At 34.6% G+C, this 20,121-nt stretch overlaps 1 protein-coding gene across 1 annotated transcript in view; it reads left to right on the top strand.

Annotated features, from left to right (window-relative positions):
• Positions 1-20,121, top strand: part of LOC111429060 (Ecdysone-induced protein E74) — a 62,823-nt gene that overhangs the window by 14,337 nt on the left and 28,365 nt on the right. The window contains exons 2-5 of the mRNA XM_023064846.2: positions 12-76; positions 302-489; positions 563-805; positions 855-1,074. Of these exons, the coding sequence (XP_022920614.1) occupies positions 400-489; positions 563-805; positions 855-1,074 (553 nt within the window). The 5' untranslated portion in view covers positions 12-76; positions 302-399. The remainder of the gene's footprint in view (positions 1-11; positions 77-301; positions 490-562; positions 806-854; positions 1,075-20,121) is intronic.

Raw genomic sequence — 20,121 nt, forward strand, 5'->3', positions numbered from 1 at the left:
TTACATTTCAGATTTGGCCCCAAAAACCTGCGTTAATGTCCTGGAAACAGTTTGAGATTCATCGTGACATATCCAGGTAAAAATATCCTATTTTATTGATTATTTATTATCAACCTTGTATGTTTTACGTCTCGTGTCCTCGAAAATTCATTAGAGTTGTTATTTCCGCCTGAAAGTATTTAAAAATAATAATAAATGGTTTATTTATTATAAAAATAATAAAGGCTTAACCTTCATAATTTATCTTAATTATAATTATTTCCTTCATTAAAATTAAATTAAATTATCTTTTTTTATTTAGATCTTTATTAAAACTAAAGGGAACATCATCTGGCACATTTGGATAGCGGCATCTAATAAACGAAATTCTAAACAGAACTTGCAACAACAAACCAGCAGATGGCAGTGGCGATGCCATTTATAGATAACGACCTTTTGTGGTGTCCAGACAACGATGGTAATATGGTAGATTTATCTTCTTGCCTACAGGTAATTATGAATATATAATTTTTATAATTTCTTAAAAATGTAATTTTATATTAACCGCCATCTTTTTATATAGGAGGAAGCATCTATAGCAGTTGGTAGTAACACATCGGCGACAATAGGTGCCGCCGCAAACGTGAATTCTTTGAACGAACTTTCACAATCCGATCTCAATTCGTTCGTTTCTGGTTTAGGACATCAACCCGAAACGGGAGAACAAGAGGAATCTGGAACCGTTAATTCGGAAGATATTTTGAAACATCTCAATTTTCCGATTGAGTTGGATAATTTTTTAGATGAAATCAACAATCAGGTTAAGGTAAATAATAAATTGATTTTCTGCAAACAACTTAATTTACTTGTTGTAGCAAGAAGAAAATAATAACGTACAAGTTGATCAAAATGCGAATTTGGCGAGTTTAACCACAAAAAATGTATCGAAATATCCTATTGCTGCGGCGAATCCGCTTTTGGCGCAAAAGCTTGGATTATCCAATCTTAACGGTGGAAGTCAGCAACCCAACCAACACGTTAGTACTTCGAGTAATGGTACGCAGATGACGCTATTAACTCCAAAAGTTGAGAAAGGTAAATTATAATTATTAAAGTACAGTGAAATTCCCCTAACTCGAATCACTAAGGGAGCGGAAGAAAACTTCGAGTTATGGAATATTCGAGTTAGAGAAACACATTTAAACACATTGAAGCCTAGTCAAACGCTTGAGCTTACGAAAATTATTCGACTTCGAGATATAGAAGTTCGAGTTAGGGGAATTTCACTGTATATGTTTAATTTGTAAATAAAAATATTTGTAATATTCTTTTTAACATGTTCTGATTTATTTAGAATTGGTTTAATCACAAATATTAAAATTCAAAAAATCGTGGGTATGTTATTTTTGAAAATAAATTAAATAATAACATCAAATTAAACCTCAAGCCTTCTTCTCTAAAATGATGTAAAAATGATTTTAAATTGAGTATTAATTAGTAGCGATTAAAAAGAAAAATATCATACTGTAGCTTTATTAATCGTCAGGATAAATCAAAAGCAAAACATATCGTGCAGTTATACTGAAAGTATACCGTTGATTTTACATGGATTAGAAATTTGTTAGACATAAAATACGATTCTGTCCTTTCTTCCTTCTTAGATTATAAGTAACAAGAAAGTTTTCCATAAAAACATCTAATCTATTGTAATTGTAACACATTTAAACCAAATTAGTACCTATTTATAAACAGATCTTTTAAAGAATTACACCTATTTAAGTGTAAGTAAATTTAAACCAAAAAGGCATAAACATCTCCTAAATTATCAAAAAGTAAACTTTTTTTCGTTTAAAAAATCTTTAAAAATATTATTACTTTACGACTCAAAACGTGTACGATCGTAACTTCCAAGTTTATGTTTTCATCTTCAAGTGGAGCAAATATATCACTTTCGAAAACGACGTTTTCGTGCGCGTCCCTCTTTTTGTCGCATATAAAAATCGCTCAACGTCTTCACACTTACAAAACTTGTAAAAAAATAGTCTTTAAGGTTTAAACAGCCGGAATGTTAGGAACTTTACGGGGTTAACTAGGAACATGTGTCATCCTCTCAAGGGGTGTATTAAGACATCCCTTAAGGTTAAAATAGTAGCAGGGGATATTTGTTTTATGACACTGTTAATTTTAGGAATTTATTTTCATTCAGATAACAATTTCGTTTATTTGAAAAAAATGTTGCAAGCAATAAAGGTCTTAAGACTTGATATCCGGGTTACTTTTACTATCTAGAAGCACGTACTAGTTTTAGCTTAACACATTGAAGGCCGTAAAATTATTTTTTAAATTCTCTCTAACTTGTTTAAGTATTTTATTGGTGTTTCTTTTTTAAATAATTTCTGCTCTCACGTGTGGTCTTTATTAGGAGATACCTCATTATATCAGATGTAAAAGGCTTAAAATGACAGGAAGAGAAAAAATAGTTAGAAATATAATGTAATTAAATTTTATGATTTATAAGTGGATAATTAACCCTTCGAAATTGTCATTAAAACATGTCAGCTTTTGATTGATGATTTTTAAGAAGCATCGGTGGTCGTAAGTTGCGTTAAAATGTTGTCGCAATATCTTTTGATATTTAAAACCTTTTAAATGAAAGGAAAAAGGAAATGAGAAACACGACAGATGGAATTAAAGGTTACTTTATGATTATACATAGTGTATTTCGAATTCTATACATTTTAAATTTGACGGTTAACAACACACTAGTTTAACTCAAAAATTAGAGACTGTGGATGAAAATGATATTAATAAAAATTGTTCATATTTAATCCCCAAAACATAATCTGTAACCGATTTCATTCCAATTAGTCGGCATTTTTAGATATAAGCCGTGAAATTCCTAAAGCAATTTATAAAGCTCTTTATTATCCAGAGCTTCATGTATTACTTTACTGTCTTTGGACGACACCAGAGACTTTAGTGATGACCTAAATCAAGTTTAAAAAAAACTTTGCTTTAATAATTTATTAGACAAGAGAAATCATTCGATTCACAAATCACTCGAATTAAGAGAAGTCTGTGGTTAAGTATTGCAATGTTGCACCTAATTCTCACAAACTTGACAGAAAAAATGACTCTCGTAATAAACTTCTGAAGATGCTCCTTTTTCAATACAAGTATAAGAATTGGTACAATTTATTTCGTATGTTTAAGAATTCTCTTTAAAAATTTCTTGAAAGAAACCTAAAATTTAGTTCTCATTCAAGTTTTCCAACTGGATTATCTCGTCAAAATCCATCCGTTAATGTATAAGTTTCACAAAAGAAATCGAAAGGAAAGTGGCCTTACTTTTACGGCTTTTCATTCTCCTTCTATAGTTTTTCTTCTCCTCCTATTGGGTTAAAGTTTTTCATTTCTCTTCGCCGATTCAATGATTTCCCCTTTTCAAATAGCGGAAAAGCTCTTCTCTTTTTAGAAAGTAAATCTAATCGAAAACGATCGTCCGGTAATCGTTAGAAGTTTAAGTACGAGTATAGGAGAAACTTACTATTAAATATAATAGGTAGAGGTAAGTGGAGAGAAGTGGAAGTGGTTGGGTTAGCGGACGTGCGCAAACACGTCCGCGTTTGGCACCGTTTAAACCAGGTCATGGTTACTCACTCGTTTTTAAGTTGCGTCAGTTTCACTTCTACATAAGGAAGTAGTTGGAAAGGGAAATGAAAACTTGGAAAAAAAATTATTTGCTTTAAAAAAGATCTTTTAAAAAGAAATTTTAACCCCGTAGGGAATTCCCTTCTTTAAGTGGGTGTCTTCTTTTTTTGGGCGGTAAAAATTCCTGAAGAAGTGTGAAGTTAAAGATGATCGATTTTTTGTCGCGTAAAAAGCGTTTTTATGTTTCCTACTAATGTTTATGTACAAACAGGAAATTTTTATTTTCGGGGTGAAAAAGGTTCTAAATGAGTCGAAGAGGTCGCAAAAGGAACACATAAATATCAATTTTTTTATTTTTAAGATAACACAAGGGTGTTTTTTTCATCGTGTTTTTATATATAATGAAAAAAATTTACAACGTGCTCTTTATGTTTTCTTAAGGAAGCATCTTTCATGTTCCTTTTTTTTTTCAGGTAAATTATTCAATTTATTACATCCACGACCATCGACAAAGTAAGTAATTGATTTAACTTAATTTCTTGGTAAATTAGAACCCTAAATTGCCTAAAACTTGAATACTAATAACTATCTTAATTAAATTTTAAGGAAAGATTTTATATTGAAATTTTTTCTGGCCGGTTTTCCTGACAAGTTTTATTTCACAACCGGCTTTAACACGTAACCTCGTTCCAAATAAACATGAACAGACAATTCTAGACGAGTCGATGCGCTAAAAAAAACACGTGTCAAGCAATGTTTCCTATTTTCTACAAAAAATTTAAGAAATTGTTTAGAGTGAATGTAAAATTTTTATAATCAACTAAACAATCGAAATCTAAACTTATAATTAAAAAAAAAAGTTACTTACCCTTAAAATTCACTAAAGAATCACCCCTTGAAGTTTGTTGCAGTCATTCAGATACACTTGTATATTGTACAGAGGTGGTTTAAACATAAATCAATTCGGTCAAAATAATAAATAAATTTGACTATCAACAAGAACCCAGCTAGTTAGCAATGGCTAATAAAACCGTCTAATTTACAGTTTGTGCCAGATTCAAAAACATATCCGACTGGCGACAAGCGCTTAAAATTAATGAAAGTGCTCGGAAAATGTGCGCAAAATGAGTACAAAATGTGGGCTTGGCACAAAACCGAACCGATATATGTTAATATTCGGGTCAAAAAATCCCTTCAGTTTATGTGACGTACGATTTGGCACCAAACAAAAAACCAACTTATGATTGAAAATTGTGTTTTTTTGCGTTCGTGTTCTCATTTGATATTAAAAATCATTTATGTTGTATTTCAGATATTCTATGATGTCTAATGTTCAATATTTGTTTATTCAGAAAAATGAGAAATTGTCTTTTATGATTAAAAATTAATATCTCAAAAACTAAAAGATATTTTGAAAATCCGTTTCTTTCATCGGAAAGCTCATAATTTCAACGATTTTACGATTTTTTGAAAATGATTGGAAATAATTGTTTATTTTGAAAAATGACAAAAAAACCTCAGATAATATCTGGTTTAATGTATTTAATTTCGCCATTAAATGATTGATAGCAAACCAATCATCTAATCCAATTATTATAATTTATTGAAACCTTTTAATCTATCATTTTTCCTACAAACACTTTAAATTGTTTACCTACATCGCAAATAATGTTACGTTTACCGTTCGAACGCGTTACAAATCATCTCAGTTATAAAGCAATCAGCCAATGAACGAATCAACAAGAGCCATGTCGGGTTATTGCGGCAAAATGTACAACGCACGCACGAACCTTACGAAGAATGGTAAAGGTTGACGCTTACCGGTTTTGACACAGTTACACAGGCCGAGCCTATTGCATAACTCACTCACTTGTGTGTCGACCGTATTTTTTATTATTCCATTAAGTAAACGCTTTCACTTTTTTTAAAGACGTCTCCAATAACATTTAAAAATTTTGAAATTGACTTATTTTTATTGATTGCTATTACTTTTTTATATGTTAAGTTAAATCACATCAAAGTATAATTGTACCAACAATTCCTTATTTAGCTTACCCAGAAGATTACAACAATTCTTAAATGGAATACACACATTAAAAAATACCTTAACTTTACAGTAAAGATGGTTTTATACGTATTTGATGCATTGCATTCGTCGGTTGTTGGTCGACCCTGTGCCGTTTACCTTATCGCACCTTAGCGTGTTCCACTTTTACCGGATATACGCACCTGAACACTGCGGGACGACGACGTTTACTTACTTAAAAAAGCTGAGAGAACAGGTCGTCAGCCTGTCTCGAGGCGAAATAAAAAAAAAACGCTCCTTTCGATTTCATTTGGGTTTTCATTTGGATTCGATTTTCGATCTCTCAACTGGCAAATACCACCGAGAAAAGAAACGGTTATGTCACTGCAGTGAACGTTTACTACTTTGTAATTTGCAATTTCCTTTGGAAATCCCTGTTTTCTAGAAGAAGGTGATGAATAAGACGGGTTAAAGTAGGTTAAATTGTGTTACTTAAATTAAATGAATTTGCAAAAAAAAGTTTACGAATACTTTTGAGTTAATAAACGTTTAAAAATTGAAGAATGAAAAGGTCATCATACATTTAAACATGAAACCCACAAAAAAAATTTCGAAATCAAATCCGACAACGGCGACTTTTTTCGCAATCTCCAAACCAACAACCCGAAACAAACTCTGCGCTCTCCGCTTACACTCACATCGAAACGTAACATACATAAATCTCAAACTTCCGCCCGGTTTTCCGTTGCCGGTTATTTCATCCTTGACCGCGTGAACTCAATTGCAAATTACACACGACCATTTATTAAAATTTATTTGTTGCTCCGTCACTAAGTCCATCAGTGTCTCTTTTTAAAAAGTACGTAAATATCGACGAGTTTTTAAATTTTTTTCATACCTGTGTTTTCTTTGTCTTTAAATGTCATTAAGTTTGAACGTCGAAGCGAATAAAACACTAAATTCGTCCCCAAAGTAGTATTAATCGACCGAAAGCCACCATCATAGAAACGGGGGGACAAAAGGAGGTGGAGGAGAGGCAGAGGGCGGCGAACCCTTTTAGTCTGGCGTCCTTGCCCTTGTCCTGAACCTGCCTCAATCCTCAGCACCGTCGCCACCCCCAGAGTAGGCCCCTCAACACTAAGGGCTTCAAGGACAAAGTCGACGAACTTTTCCAGATGTAATTAACTTTTTACGACTATTTCACCACCAAAGCAAAGTAAAGCACTCGTTACCAACTTTAATTTACAAAGCTATTAAAATCGAATAGAATGAACTAAAATGTGTTAGTATATAAATACTTCTAATAAGATGATGTTAAATGTATTTGTAGCAATTAAAACTTTCATAACATTTCTGGCCAGTGAATTTTAATGCTAATTTTCTGGGTGGATTAATAGAGATTTAGTTGATGAGAGAGTTTATTTCAAAACTGTTGTGGTAAATAAGGTTAATGTGACGTTGGTCACCCACGTTTAAGTGTCCACTTCATTCGATAAGTGTTAAAATATAAAACCAAGTGTTTTGGGAGAAAAGAACCCGATTAATATGTAAAAATTTCATATATGTCAATTCATTTAAAATTTGTTTGAAATGTATCTCAATTACAATCATCATGTTTAAAACCCTCACAATTCTGTAAAAAATACCCTACGGAAAACACCATAATTTCTCATCATAATTCGTTACCAACCTACACGCTCGCATTGAAGGTTGATTGAGGTCAGTTTCCCCAAAATTCCCACCACCACCCCGATTTGCCGCCCCGGGGCACCAGGGTGACCTTCCAATATCGAACCGCGCCGCGCCCGCCGGCGAGGTGGTGGTGGATGTAGATGTTGCTTGGAGACGACGCTTATTTATCAAGGACGTCCACTGAACCACCTGTCCTTCACCCCACCCCCTTTCCCCAACCTCGCAGATTTGATTGATTGTGCCCAGACACCACCCCCAAACGTACTGGTGGAGCTGTAACTTCGACACTTCCACCAAAGGTTAGAGGGGTGGATGTAGTACGCACCGGGTGTTCTGACGTAGACGAGACGTGTTCGTAGAGCTTGGAAAACAGGGGGGAGTCCTATCCCAACTTAGAGACGCTTCAAAGCGGTAAACAGGGCTGTTTGTGGGTGCTGTTCGAAGGAGGGGGGTTATTGGAATGAGGTAATCAAAAGGAGGTGAGCTTGGGTAGAGGAGGGAGTTGGGGGCTGGAATCGATTGAGCCAGAATCGGAGATTGAAAATAATCTTGGTGTAGGTCAGAGGTAAACAGTTCTCTTTAGTCTTATTCGAAGGATAACGAGAGATTTGTTTGATGGGTTCTATGTAATCTGAATGGTTCAGATTGTTATGTGAGATGTTTAAAAGGTTTAATTTTAGATGATGTAGTAGGTCTTTGTAATCTGTTTTCTTCTGAAACTCTTTATAAATCTATACATTCACTATATGTAATAAATTCTACTTATACTAGCTAACTACAATTACTTAAATAGAATTAGCTGAACGTTTTAAATCAATCGTAGGTGTTTCTTCCTCTGAACACATTCGATAAAATTAATATGACGTCATCAGAATACCTAAAATTTAAATCAACGTATGGTTGGGTACTTTTCATAGGTTCTTTCAGAAACGATTCTATCTTTGTTGGTTCTATTTGGTTACTGGTAGAATACCAGTAAACCATCGTGTGTAGCAATGGTGATGGAATAACTACAAATTTTGGTGTGTCTAAAAGATTATATGGTCTCGAAGCGGTAGATACTTAAACATACGTAAATATCTCAACCTTGGTATAAATATAATTCTCGTATACTAAACCAGTGACTTGCGACCGAGGTAATACAATCGAAGGCCGTAGACATAAAATGTGATTCAGCTACTACCTCGGCCGCAAACGACCTGAGCTTGAAGCTAAATATCGCGAGCTTGATATAAAAATAACTGCGGCATTGAAACAGAAGAAGTCTTATTATAGTTTAATTTAATTATTTAGAGGATTTATTTAAAGAACAAACATAATTCCAAAAATTAATTTACTTTAATGGAACGGTTCCATTACTATTGTCTCGACACAACAACATCAACAATGCATAAACTTCTCTTTCTCATTTCATTTTCATTCCCTAAAACGCAAACACCACACATTTCTAGTTCTTTTTGTAATTCGTCGCGAAAACGTCCGTCTGGTCGTTGACAAAACATTTACCAAAAAAACGGTCAAAACGGTCACCTAACCGAACATTTATTATCCTGACGAAGATCGTGTCGGGGTCATGACACCCGCCGCAGACGGAAAATCCATACGCTTTTCCTTTCGACGCCGTCGACCGCGCCAGCGAAAAGCGACGCCGCGTTTCCTTGAACTTCAAACGACCTTAGTCGGGGCGTTTCAGGGGCGCCAGACAGACGTCCCTATCGATTTTCCACCAAGCCGGTCGGTCGGTTTAGCTTTCCCTTTCACTGTCACCCTTCGCGATTTTCCATCGTTTTCATCCTTGTCTTCCTCACGGACTGTGGCGTCTTTTTTATTTAACCCGAAAGGTCCGCGTCGTCTGTCGAACCCGGGATTTGTTGTTCCGAAAACCCAGACACGAAATTGAGCTCCTCTTTCTCGAGGGAAAGGCACGTCCACCCCAACCAGCTCTGAACCGTCTCATCCAGGACCTATCCGAGAGAACTCTTTGTTGTTTCGGATACAATGTAATGATACAAAGTGGAATTTCCAAGACGACAAGAAGAGAGAAAGTAAAGGTTGCTGTAGTAACTGTTGAATTAACTGAATTTCAGAGGAATAATCAACAACATTTTCTAAGCTTAATTAAAATTGTTTTAAATTAAAATTAAGTTCTTTATCGTCAACAAGATTGTTTATATCCGCATTTCTTCTTGTTTACCAGTTTTTAGATAGCGTTCGTCTCAACTTCTCAATTTAGATAAACGTAATAAACGAATTAGTCGGAAATAGCGTAAACAACGGAAATAAAATTCGTCGAGTCGTGTTTATATTTTGTTCATTTAACTAATCTTACTTCCCTATGTTATGACCCATTGATTATTTTCGTGTTATTTCATGCGTTAATTAGTATTATGTTTATATTATTTATTATGACAGTGAATATAATGTGTAATAATACCAGTTTTGGGAATTCTAAATGCCACACCATGCGTTTCATTCGTTTTGAAATTTGAATTGAATGATAGATTTTTTTAATACAACGTTTATTTACTAAGTTTTAATTTAATATTACACGTATTTATTGATTTAGACATGATAATAACACTTGCGATATAGGTGTCTCACGTAACTGGTTCGATAGAACTGTTTTAAGTTCCACTATTCGTACAATTTTTAAATTTTGATAGCATGGTTTCATTATTCGGAACTTTCGATCAAAAATATTTTCAAGATGGCTGCCACTTCCGATATACCAGAAGTAGACCATAACTTCGTTATTTTAAATGAAATGCTATAGGTTTTATATGTTATTTTTGAAAAACTGTCAAAATGTGTTGGCCTTCTAATAAAAATACAAACGGTTTCCGGCATTTCCTGCATGTTATAATAAATTTTGCAATATGAGAGAAACCCCTATAGTATGAATTCCCTTTCGGATAAGCTAATAAAATATGGGGCGTTCCATTTAAAATTTTCTATTTTCTCGGCATTGAATATGGAGAAACGGTAATTCAATTTTTGACCAGCCTATATAAGATACTCTGATACATCAAATGACGGTCTATTTGACAACATCTCAAGAGTAATCATACCAATTTAGAGCTTTTTTGAATGAACGTTGGCTGAGATATGGGGTTTTAAAGGGCATTGTGAAATTTGCCAACAAAAGCTTAAAACCAAAATAACTCGAAAACGAAAACGCTAAACGCTAGGTACCAATAACTTTTATCAAAGTCAACCTATTCTTTTATGTATAATTAAACGGTGTAATAAAAACTATAGCATTCCATTTAAAATAACGATGTTATGATCTACTTCCGGTAGACCGGAAGTGGCGGCTATATTGATAATATTTTATATCGAAAGTTCGAAATAGTGATACCTGAAAAAGTTCTAACGAACCAGTTACGTGAGACACCCTACACAGGTGTCTCAGCGAGACCGTTCATTAGACGTTTCTGGGGTTCTGGCCAAAATAAAAATTTGAGAATTCAGATTTAAGTATTATCAATTGCGTTCTCGTCGACTAAAATATTTTCAGATTATTATTCTAGCATTCTAGCTACTTCCGGTTATACCGGAAGTAGCCATACTTTATTTTTTTAAATGGAACACCCTATATATTTTGACATATTTGGATTTGTCTATTTTCAAGGTTTATGAATAACTTTACTTTTTGCAAATTGATTCTTCTGTTCTCGAGTTATTCGAAGTTTTCTAGAAAAATCTGCTCCAGCAGACATCTGTTCAAAAAATCAGAGAACACTCGATTTTTAGGATATCAATTTAGGATTCAGAACATGCTTAAGCAACATGATGAAGTATGTTTTGGTGCCGAAAACGGCTGCCTAGATCGTTTGGTCACTTTACTATGGCACGTTAACTTCTCGAAATTTGGAAGTACCATAACTTCATTTTTTTAAATGGCACTCCGATATTTTATTATTTAATCGTATTCGGCGTCTCATTTTACATCTTTTATACCCGATATGTCCTATAACTAACATTAATAGTTTGGGAAATAATTACGGTTTTTTGAAAAATGCACATATATCATATCAATATAAACATTTGTTTTCCATGGCACACTACGATGGAAAACAAATGTTAATGACTTATTAACAAACGTCAAAGTCTGATTTACGTTATTTGATGTTTGTGAGTCTAAACCCAGTTAAAATGGATATTAGTAACGTAAATAATGTTTATACAAATGAAGAAATCCTTAATTTATTTTTTATGCACGGAAAGTGCGACAAAGTTCTTAGTAGAATGTTTAATGAAAACTATCCACATTTACCTCCGATGACAAAAGGTAAATTTAGAAGAATAGAAGCAACTTTTTTGCATTTTGGACGAATTAATCACGTTTTAAACTGACCAAAAAATGTAGTAGATAATACCTTGGCTTATTTCGAGCCCAGTCTCAACGCCTCAATTCGAGCTGCCAAAGAAGATCCGGGAATCATACTACCAACTTTGTCGCGGTTTTCATGTATAAAAAATAAATTAAGAATTTCTTAATTTGTGTAAATAATATTTTCGTTATTGTTATCGATTTTATCTCTTTTTAGTACTAATATTAAGGGACCTAACAGATAAGTATTAGCTCCCATACATCAAGTGACGTAAACAAGTGAGACTTTGACAAGAACTCATTGAGAAGGCTTGTTTTCATTGGCACACTAGGTTAAATATCGATATGATATGTATGCATTTTTCACAAATGCACACATATCATATGCAGTGAAACTTCACGTTCACGATGAAAGGAATATGGTATACCGGGTGATTCACATAAGAACCGACACAGAGCAGGGACATGTAGACGACAATAAATTAAGATGATTTAACGCAACTTATCTCTATACTAAGTTGTACCCCTGCGGAGTTATAGGCGTTCAAAGTTGGGTCTTAAATTTTTAAAACATTCAATATCTTATGTAATACATTAAGCTAGAAAAACCTAATTTGGTATACGTTATGAGTGTACCGAGGGTATAAATTAGTAGCAAGTTGAGACCAATTGAAGCATTTCAAAGGGTTGATTAAGGGTGATGGTCCCTTAAATTTTGACAGATTTTTTTAACCTTTTGGCCGATTTAATACATTATTACCTCATTTCATGTGAAATTTAATTCTAAAACTTTTTTACTCTTATTCTTTTTTAAAAAACTTTGTCATTTTCTTGGTATTTCGTTGATGCTACTTAAATTAAACTTTATTGACTTTATTATAATGCTGTCTTATTATGGCAAACCAAATATTCAACAACTTTTGTATAAAATGTTTTTTTATAAAGTCAACATTACCGAGATATACAGTGTGTCCCCGAATTGTGTCTCCGTAAGGTATAATTGACGATAAATTTTTGAATTCAAATTTCATCTTTTGCGATTAAAGTCTGGATGTCATAAAACGAAATATAACCAAGTTTTACGTCAAATGTCCTCAAAGTACCGAAGTTAACGCAAGAAGTTTGTTAGCCGTTGCAGGTAAAGTGGTTTTTCTGAGCAATGTACAACAAAAGTTGATTAAGATAAAATGTTTGTTATGTTAAATTATAGTGATATGCCGAATTTTATTAATTTAGCATATAAAAGAAAAAATGAGTTTTTCTTGAAAATTTTTTATTAATTAATTATCTTCACGGCGTGGATTTAGAAAAGCAAATAAATTATATTTCCAACAGACAGTTCCAAAGATAGTTGCGGCCCACATTCCATCATTTTAATTTGAAAAGATTTAAATAAGTTATTTGGTAAAAATCTGCATATCGCTATAATTTAACATAACAAACATTTTATCTTAATCAACTTTTGTTGTACATTGCTCAGAAAGACCACTTTACCTGCAACGGTTAACAAACTTCTTGCGTTAACTTTGAGGACGTTTGACGTAAAACTTGGTTATATTTCGTTTTATGACATCCAGACTTTAATTGCAAAAGATGGAATTTGAATTCAAAGATTTATCCTCAATTATACCTAACGGGGACACAATCCGGCGACACACTGTATACTATATTCCTTTCATCGTGAACGCACTATATAATAATATAAAAGATGTAAAATGAGACACCAAAGACGAATAAGTAATAACATATGGCGGTGCCATTTAAAAAAATGAAGTTATGGTACTTTCAAATTTCGAGAAGTTAACGTGCCATAGTAAAGTGACCAAACGTTCTAGACAGCCGTTCTCGGCACCAAAACATACCCCATCATGTTGAACGAAATTGATAATACTTAAATCTGAATTCTCAAATTTTTATTTTGGCCAGAACCCCAGAAATGTCTAATGAACGGTCTCGCTGAGACACCTGTATATAGATTAATTTTAGTGATGCAACATATTTTTTGCGTATTCAATCATCATCTATATAGACCTAATTAGGCCTATTAAATAAGACAAATTGTAATCACGTGTTAAATCCCAATTATAAAGACAACTTGGCACATTTTGGGGCCAATTTCATATTCGCTCTCATTCTTCGACAATTTATTAAACCTTCCGTTCCGAATTTCGCCTACACTTGATTTTTACGCATTATCACTTTGAGTCTCGTTTAACTCATCGTGCAAAATGTTTTTAGCATCATACATAATTATTTTGGAGTATTTTCTCGCGGTAGATATTCTTATGCGAGAGCGACCTAAATAATTGATTGAGAATTATGGGAAACACATTTCTTATTTAAAAAAAGCGAACACTGTGAAACGATGACAAGTCGTCGTTGTCGTAGTCGTCGCTGCTTCAACCGGTCGTTTTTCGCCTTGACACCGTTCGTTCTGTTGAACGTTTGCCTGTTTACAACGACTGCGTTTCAAACGAGAACGAAACCGACCTGTAAGAACACGCCTCATGATCTTGTTCTCGAAAACGTACCGAATGCTACGGTATTAATATACCGTACATGGAAAATTGCGCAATATGCAACTCGAAACGTGTGACATAAACCTTTTATGTATTCTGTAATAGTCGCATATAACAGAGTTGAAGAGTGTTTAAATTGTTTTATTAAATCTTCATTTGCAAAAAAGAAAAATACGTTAAAGGCTAATTAATAAGTATTCATCCGTGAAATCTGCAAGCGATTGTTGCGATTGATCTTCATGTTGGGTTAACACATTTTCAAAAGTAACTGGTTGGTGAGTAAAGGCTAGTTTCGAGGTACCTAATTGACGAGCACTGAAAGAAAAACAATCTCGATAACCTCGGATTTTCAGACTGTGCTTTTTCAAGCATTCATGACTCTTAAACATGTAGAAGAAAGAGAGTTAATCAATCTCTACGTTTGAAATGGTTACATGACGTTGTGATTAAGCTACGATTCATGAGGAAAAATTGTTCACCAAAGCATAGCTGAGATCTCAGTCTTTTAGATAAACTCCATGTTTTCAGAGTGTGCTTCGATGCATCGCGATGTTGTGACAACCTGAACTAGTTTTAGTGGAATCTATCATAGGCATGGGTAGTTAAGAATGTCGATACGTTGCTACAAGTGTTGATATACTCGTCGGTGAACCTGAGGGTTATAATCGCATTAAATTTTTATAGGACTATGTCACAAGATTTACCAGGAGCTAATTCCACGGATATTAGTTCCATATAAATCTAACCATTCTAAACTAAACTCAACACAAATCGATATTGTGAGATACTAGAAAGTTTTTTAAGACTCACGCTGGATGAACTTAACATATCAACAAAGCCGGAATATCGCATTGCTTGTAGTAGTACATTAGTTTCTGAACTACAGATCTTTGAAATATCTATTTGTTAATGAGAATTCAGTAAAATCTTTGTTGAGAATAATATTTCTTTTTCGATAATTTCCATTAGTGATCTGATTCATTATAAAAATTTTCACATAGTACAGGAAGGCATATTACGAGATTGAATTGCGTATTTTCAGTCATGGCATCATCATCTGTTTTTCTATACACATAAAGACAATGCACCAGCCACGTTCTGGTTACAAAATAGACAGCCAGGTAATGTAATCGGTGAGTGTGTGACGAAAATGGGGCAGTTAAACATGCGAACCTCTCGCATACTATAGTATATTGCATATAAATTAATGCAATATAATCGCAAGTGATGAATTTAAATAACGAATAATAAATTTCAATTTTTTAAAATAGATAAATCGATACTTTCAGATTTTCAAACCAATCAATTCTTCCATCCCAACGTTTTCAGAGTTTCTTTCTGTTCTCATGTCTGTATGAATACAAAATTGGTACAAATAGGCTCTTTTGCTGTGCTGACGTTCAGCGTCGCGACGGTCTCTATGACGACAACGCCGGTTCGTTTTGACGTCAGCGGTGTGAAATCCACGGAACGTTTCATTGGCCAGGGTCAGGGTTGGACAATTTCCAACCCTCATAGAAACTAAATCTGAACTTTCCTCCATTCAAAACAAGTTATTTCACTGATTTGGGGTCGCAATTGCGCTTCAATTATAATTTTGTATAACTGACCTTAATCAATCTAGATTGTGTTGTTGAATCTTTAATCAATAATTTAACTTATTTAAAGAGATGCATAAATATATGGCGAATAAATTTAATGATTTTAAACCAAATTAATTAAAACAAAATTTCTTTAAAACATTTAGTACAAAGCATTTTTAGAATTTAGTACAAATTCTTTTTAGAAAAAAAGTCCCTTTGAAAAGTTCAAATCGTGCCCAGTTTCTTTTACTTTGCCATTTGAGAAAACATTCCTCGCTCAAGTGAGCAAAGCAAAAAAGAAGCAAAAGCAAAGTCAATATCTTGAGCAATAAACGGACACACGACTTCCTCGTTTATCGACCCACCCTGAACCTCAAGATCTTGGTTAATAACACCTTCACATGATCGTTACATTTTACTCATTTACTCATTTGATCTTGAACTAACTCTTGAAGCAAGTATTTAGATATGCTTCAGTGAACAGGAGAAACTTTTCAAACACGTGCTCTTTATGTTACATACGTGTATCGAAGGTTTGTTAATGTGTTTTTAAATTACAAATGTTTTTCATTGCACGTGTTTTAAGGAACTATAGTTGATTTCCCAAATTTTATTATCTCCAAAAAGACAAGCAACGATTAGATCATAAGATTAGTGGCAAAAAATTGCCGAAATGATTGTGAAATTATTGCATAGTGCATTGTGTTTAATTCGAAATGAGTTGTTTTCGTGTTATTACACCTCCTCGTGTACTTCCTTATCTCCCCAAAAAATATACACCAAAAAACAATTTTATTTAATGTTCGAGATTAATGGAGTTTAGTTTTCAAATAACAAAATCCTTAAAATGTACTATTATACTTGTAGAAACTTCAAATTGAGATTTCTTCATTGTTTATATCTAAAAAAATTATCTCTGTTACATAAAACTTGGTATTTGCAAAAACATTTTCTAGAAGGTTGCTGCTAACTCTCGATGGTTTTCGAACTAATGCTAGAAGTTGAAGGAGAAGAAGAAGAAGAGGGAAAAGAAGAAGGGGTCAACAAGCCGTTCAGAGCCCCGCAAGGTTTGACCTTGATGTCCCGACACACATTATCATTATAGCGGAAGCTCTCCTTACTTGGTCGAGCGACGACGCCGCTTCTTCTTCTTCTTGAACAAACACGTCCGTTCGTTTCGTTTTCGTTTTATTTCTTTTCTTTATATTCCTATTGCTTTGCTGCTGCTGCTCCTTCTTCTTAGTTTCGCGCTCGCAGGGCATAAAACCGCTCTCGCCATGCTTTATTTTCTTCCTTACTGGTTGCCCGGTTGATGGTAGCTCGATGAAGAAGGTGCTGCCGAGGAATGTAGTGTGCACACGATTTCTAAAATACATAAAGTCAAGAATTGCACGAATTAATGAAACCCTTTCCAACAACATCTTTTTTTAAAAGCATAAAAATAAAGTATAGCATTGCCAAAACGCGACCCCATAAAAATAGATTACGAAAATATAACGTAATATAACAAGGATGGAAAAAAGGAGGAAGAGTGAAGAATCTGCGGATAGATTGCACAAGGTCCGTATTAATGAGAATTTTTTTTGAATGACTTCAAAATTTATTTATATAATATCTGCGCCACCATCAATGGAACTGAAAGTATTGTATCTTAATACATGTTCATCTTTGTACAGATAAGTTTCAGATGTTGTGATATAACAGAAAGGAAGGATTATTTCTGAATCACCATCTATAAATAGATACATTCTGCAGGAATAATAAATAGTATTATTTGTATACTGTTGAGGTAATCTATTACTATAACATAACAACGCGCTTTGAATCCGGTCCTGTCTCCTCAAGACCTATTCTAAAAACGAAGAACTAAAAAAAAATAACTAAAGAATTGCGCTTGTGAACGTCAGATCCGCTCCTCTTAGCTCTTCTCTTAGCGCAACGACTTAAGAGAGCTATTTTTCGCGACGCGCGAACGCATCCTGCCTCAGTGCTACCTCCTTAGAGTTGTGCGGAGGTCCTAGGGGGGAAAAGGAAAACCGCCAGGAACCCGACGACGACGACGACGATGAGATCGGCGAACCTCTAAAGGGGCCAACCAAACGGCGGCGGCGGTGGAGGAGGAGAGACGAAGGCGACGGCCGCCGATCGTTTCGCACAAATATATTCCTGTTCCCAGAGAGGAGCGGAGCCGCCGTCGCGGTTCGGGGCGGAGGCGGCGGCTGCTGTTGGCTGCGGGAAGTGCAAGTGCAGCGAACTCGTTCAAGGTTGCGGCTCGCATACCGAGATCCAGCCGGGGCCCCCGGTTTTGTTGGTAGTGGGCCTCCCTCTCTCTTTCTATAACTACAGCACGTATTGTAGGTACATTGGCGCACATTGAAGATGTGTTATGGACTGCGAAAAAGATTATCAAAAATTCTGTGAGAAATATCCAAAAATAATCTATAATTAAAATACAAAAGTTGACAGTTTTAATTGACAGCAATATTTTAAATGCTAACTTCGTAGATATTATATCATTCCTTCGATCTTATTTCTTTGCGCGCCTCGGTACATTCACACTCCTCCGCCGCTCCACTCGTACTAGCGACCTGTACGTGTACGTAGATCGCGCGCCTCGATGACTACACGCTGCTTGTGCAACGGCTTTTAACCTAAAAACCCACATAGATGTCTCGACAGGACCTCGTCTCCTCCGTACTTGCCTCCTTCTTGACTCTCAATTCGAACGAAGTGAACCGTCGTCTCGTCTTCTCCAGTTTCTGTGTTGTTAAATAACGTTCACTTTTACTTTTATCGGCAACCTCTTACTTCTTACCAGGACAGGACGAAACGAGACGAGACGCTCTTTCGCAAAGGAAGTTAACCTTATTACAAAAGAGACACGAAGATTTGAACCGGTTGTTAAATTGTTAACTTGTGATCTGATTTTTGCACCTGTGCTGGTTCGATGATATAATTTGTTGCTATGATGGTGGCTTACACTCAACTTTCTCGCATAGCTGACAAAATTTGTAAAGCACCATCTATTGGAAGAAAAATAGTCTAGTAACTTTAATAGACAAACTTACAACTTTAAAGGCAACGAGAAAAAGGCCATAGAATTTGTCTGTGAACAAATGATTAGAACCATTTTGATGCACACCAATCAGTTTTTCCCATGTGGTTGAAGCTTCAAGAAAACATTCTTATTAATTTTTTTAATTTCAAAACATCAGTCAATTTTTTTAATTTCCATGTATCTTTTGATACTCAAAAATAGTATATTATTTTATATGGAAGAGAAGCAGTGTTTATTACGGCTGATTACGGCGTGCTCACCAGTGCTCACTGCGTTCATCGCTAATGACAGATGAGCCGTTAAAATTGTGGCGTGTTCGACAGTTTGAATGACGGACCAGCCACAACCGAAACTGCTTCTCTTCCGAATAAAACATAGTATTTTTTGTTCAAACGTTGCAAATAATACGGCGCTAAAGTGAAATGTTCTTCAACGTTATGGCGCTAAAGTGAAATTTACTTTAGCGCCATAACGCTGAAGTACTTTTTTGCTATGTTGATCTTAGCAATCGTCGTTATGCAAAAATGACTTACTTCTACCGAGAGTAAACACGCCAACAAAGTTGTCATTTAATGACGTTTGAAGAAAAACATTGTAATTATGTTGTTTTTAATTGAAATTAAACTAAAACTTCTGGAATACATACGCATAACTTTTCTAACTTCATTCGAGTTTATCAAGTAATCTCATAATATTTTTAATCAATTTGAACCATTTTGACAACCACCAATCAAATCTTTTTAATTTCTGTTTTAACGCTATTTGTATCTTTACAAAACTAAAATGGCCTTCTCGCAATATCGAAGGAATAAAGCTCTATTCTCACCGAGAGGACATGACGAAATTGAAGAGCGACTATGTTTACGAGTGCTTGCCTCACCTCGAACTTCCTCGCCTCACCCTGGCGGTCTCGAGATATTCAAAGAGACATCTTAGCACGTTATTAATAAAAATATAAAAAGTTTTTTCGCTTGTGCTATCAACGTCATCGAAATATTCGATTAGATTCTGAAGCAACCAAGTTGCGTTAGTTGCACACTCATAAATCCTTTTCAAAACACTTACTCAGCTGACCTTGCACTTGACAAGCTTGTAAAATGTAAATACATAACTATCCCAAACTATGATAAGAGAGTTTAAGTTCGGAAATATTGTTTTCCTACTCGAAAAAAAATCACACGAGTACTTTTTCCAATTTGAAATGTTATGATTATTCTAAATCAGGATAAAAATAAAATTATTCGGGTTTGTATATAAAAGTTTGATTGGCTAAATATTTT

The sequence above is a fragment of the Onthophagus taurus genome, chromosome 3 (genome assembly GCF_036711975.1).
Source record: "Onthophagus taurus isolate NC chromosome 3, IU_Otau_3.0, whole genome shotgun sequence".
Taxonomy (NCBI): Eukaryota; Metazoa; Arthropoda; class Insecta; order Coleoptera; family Scarabaeidae; genus Onthophagus; species Onthophagus taurus.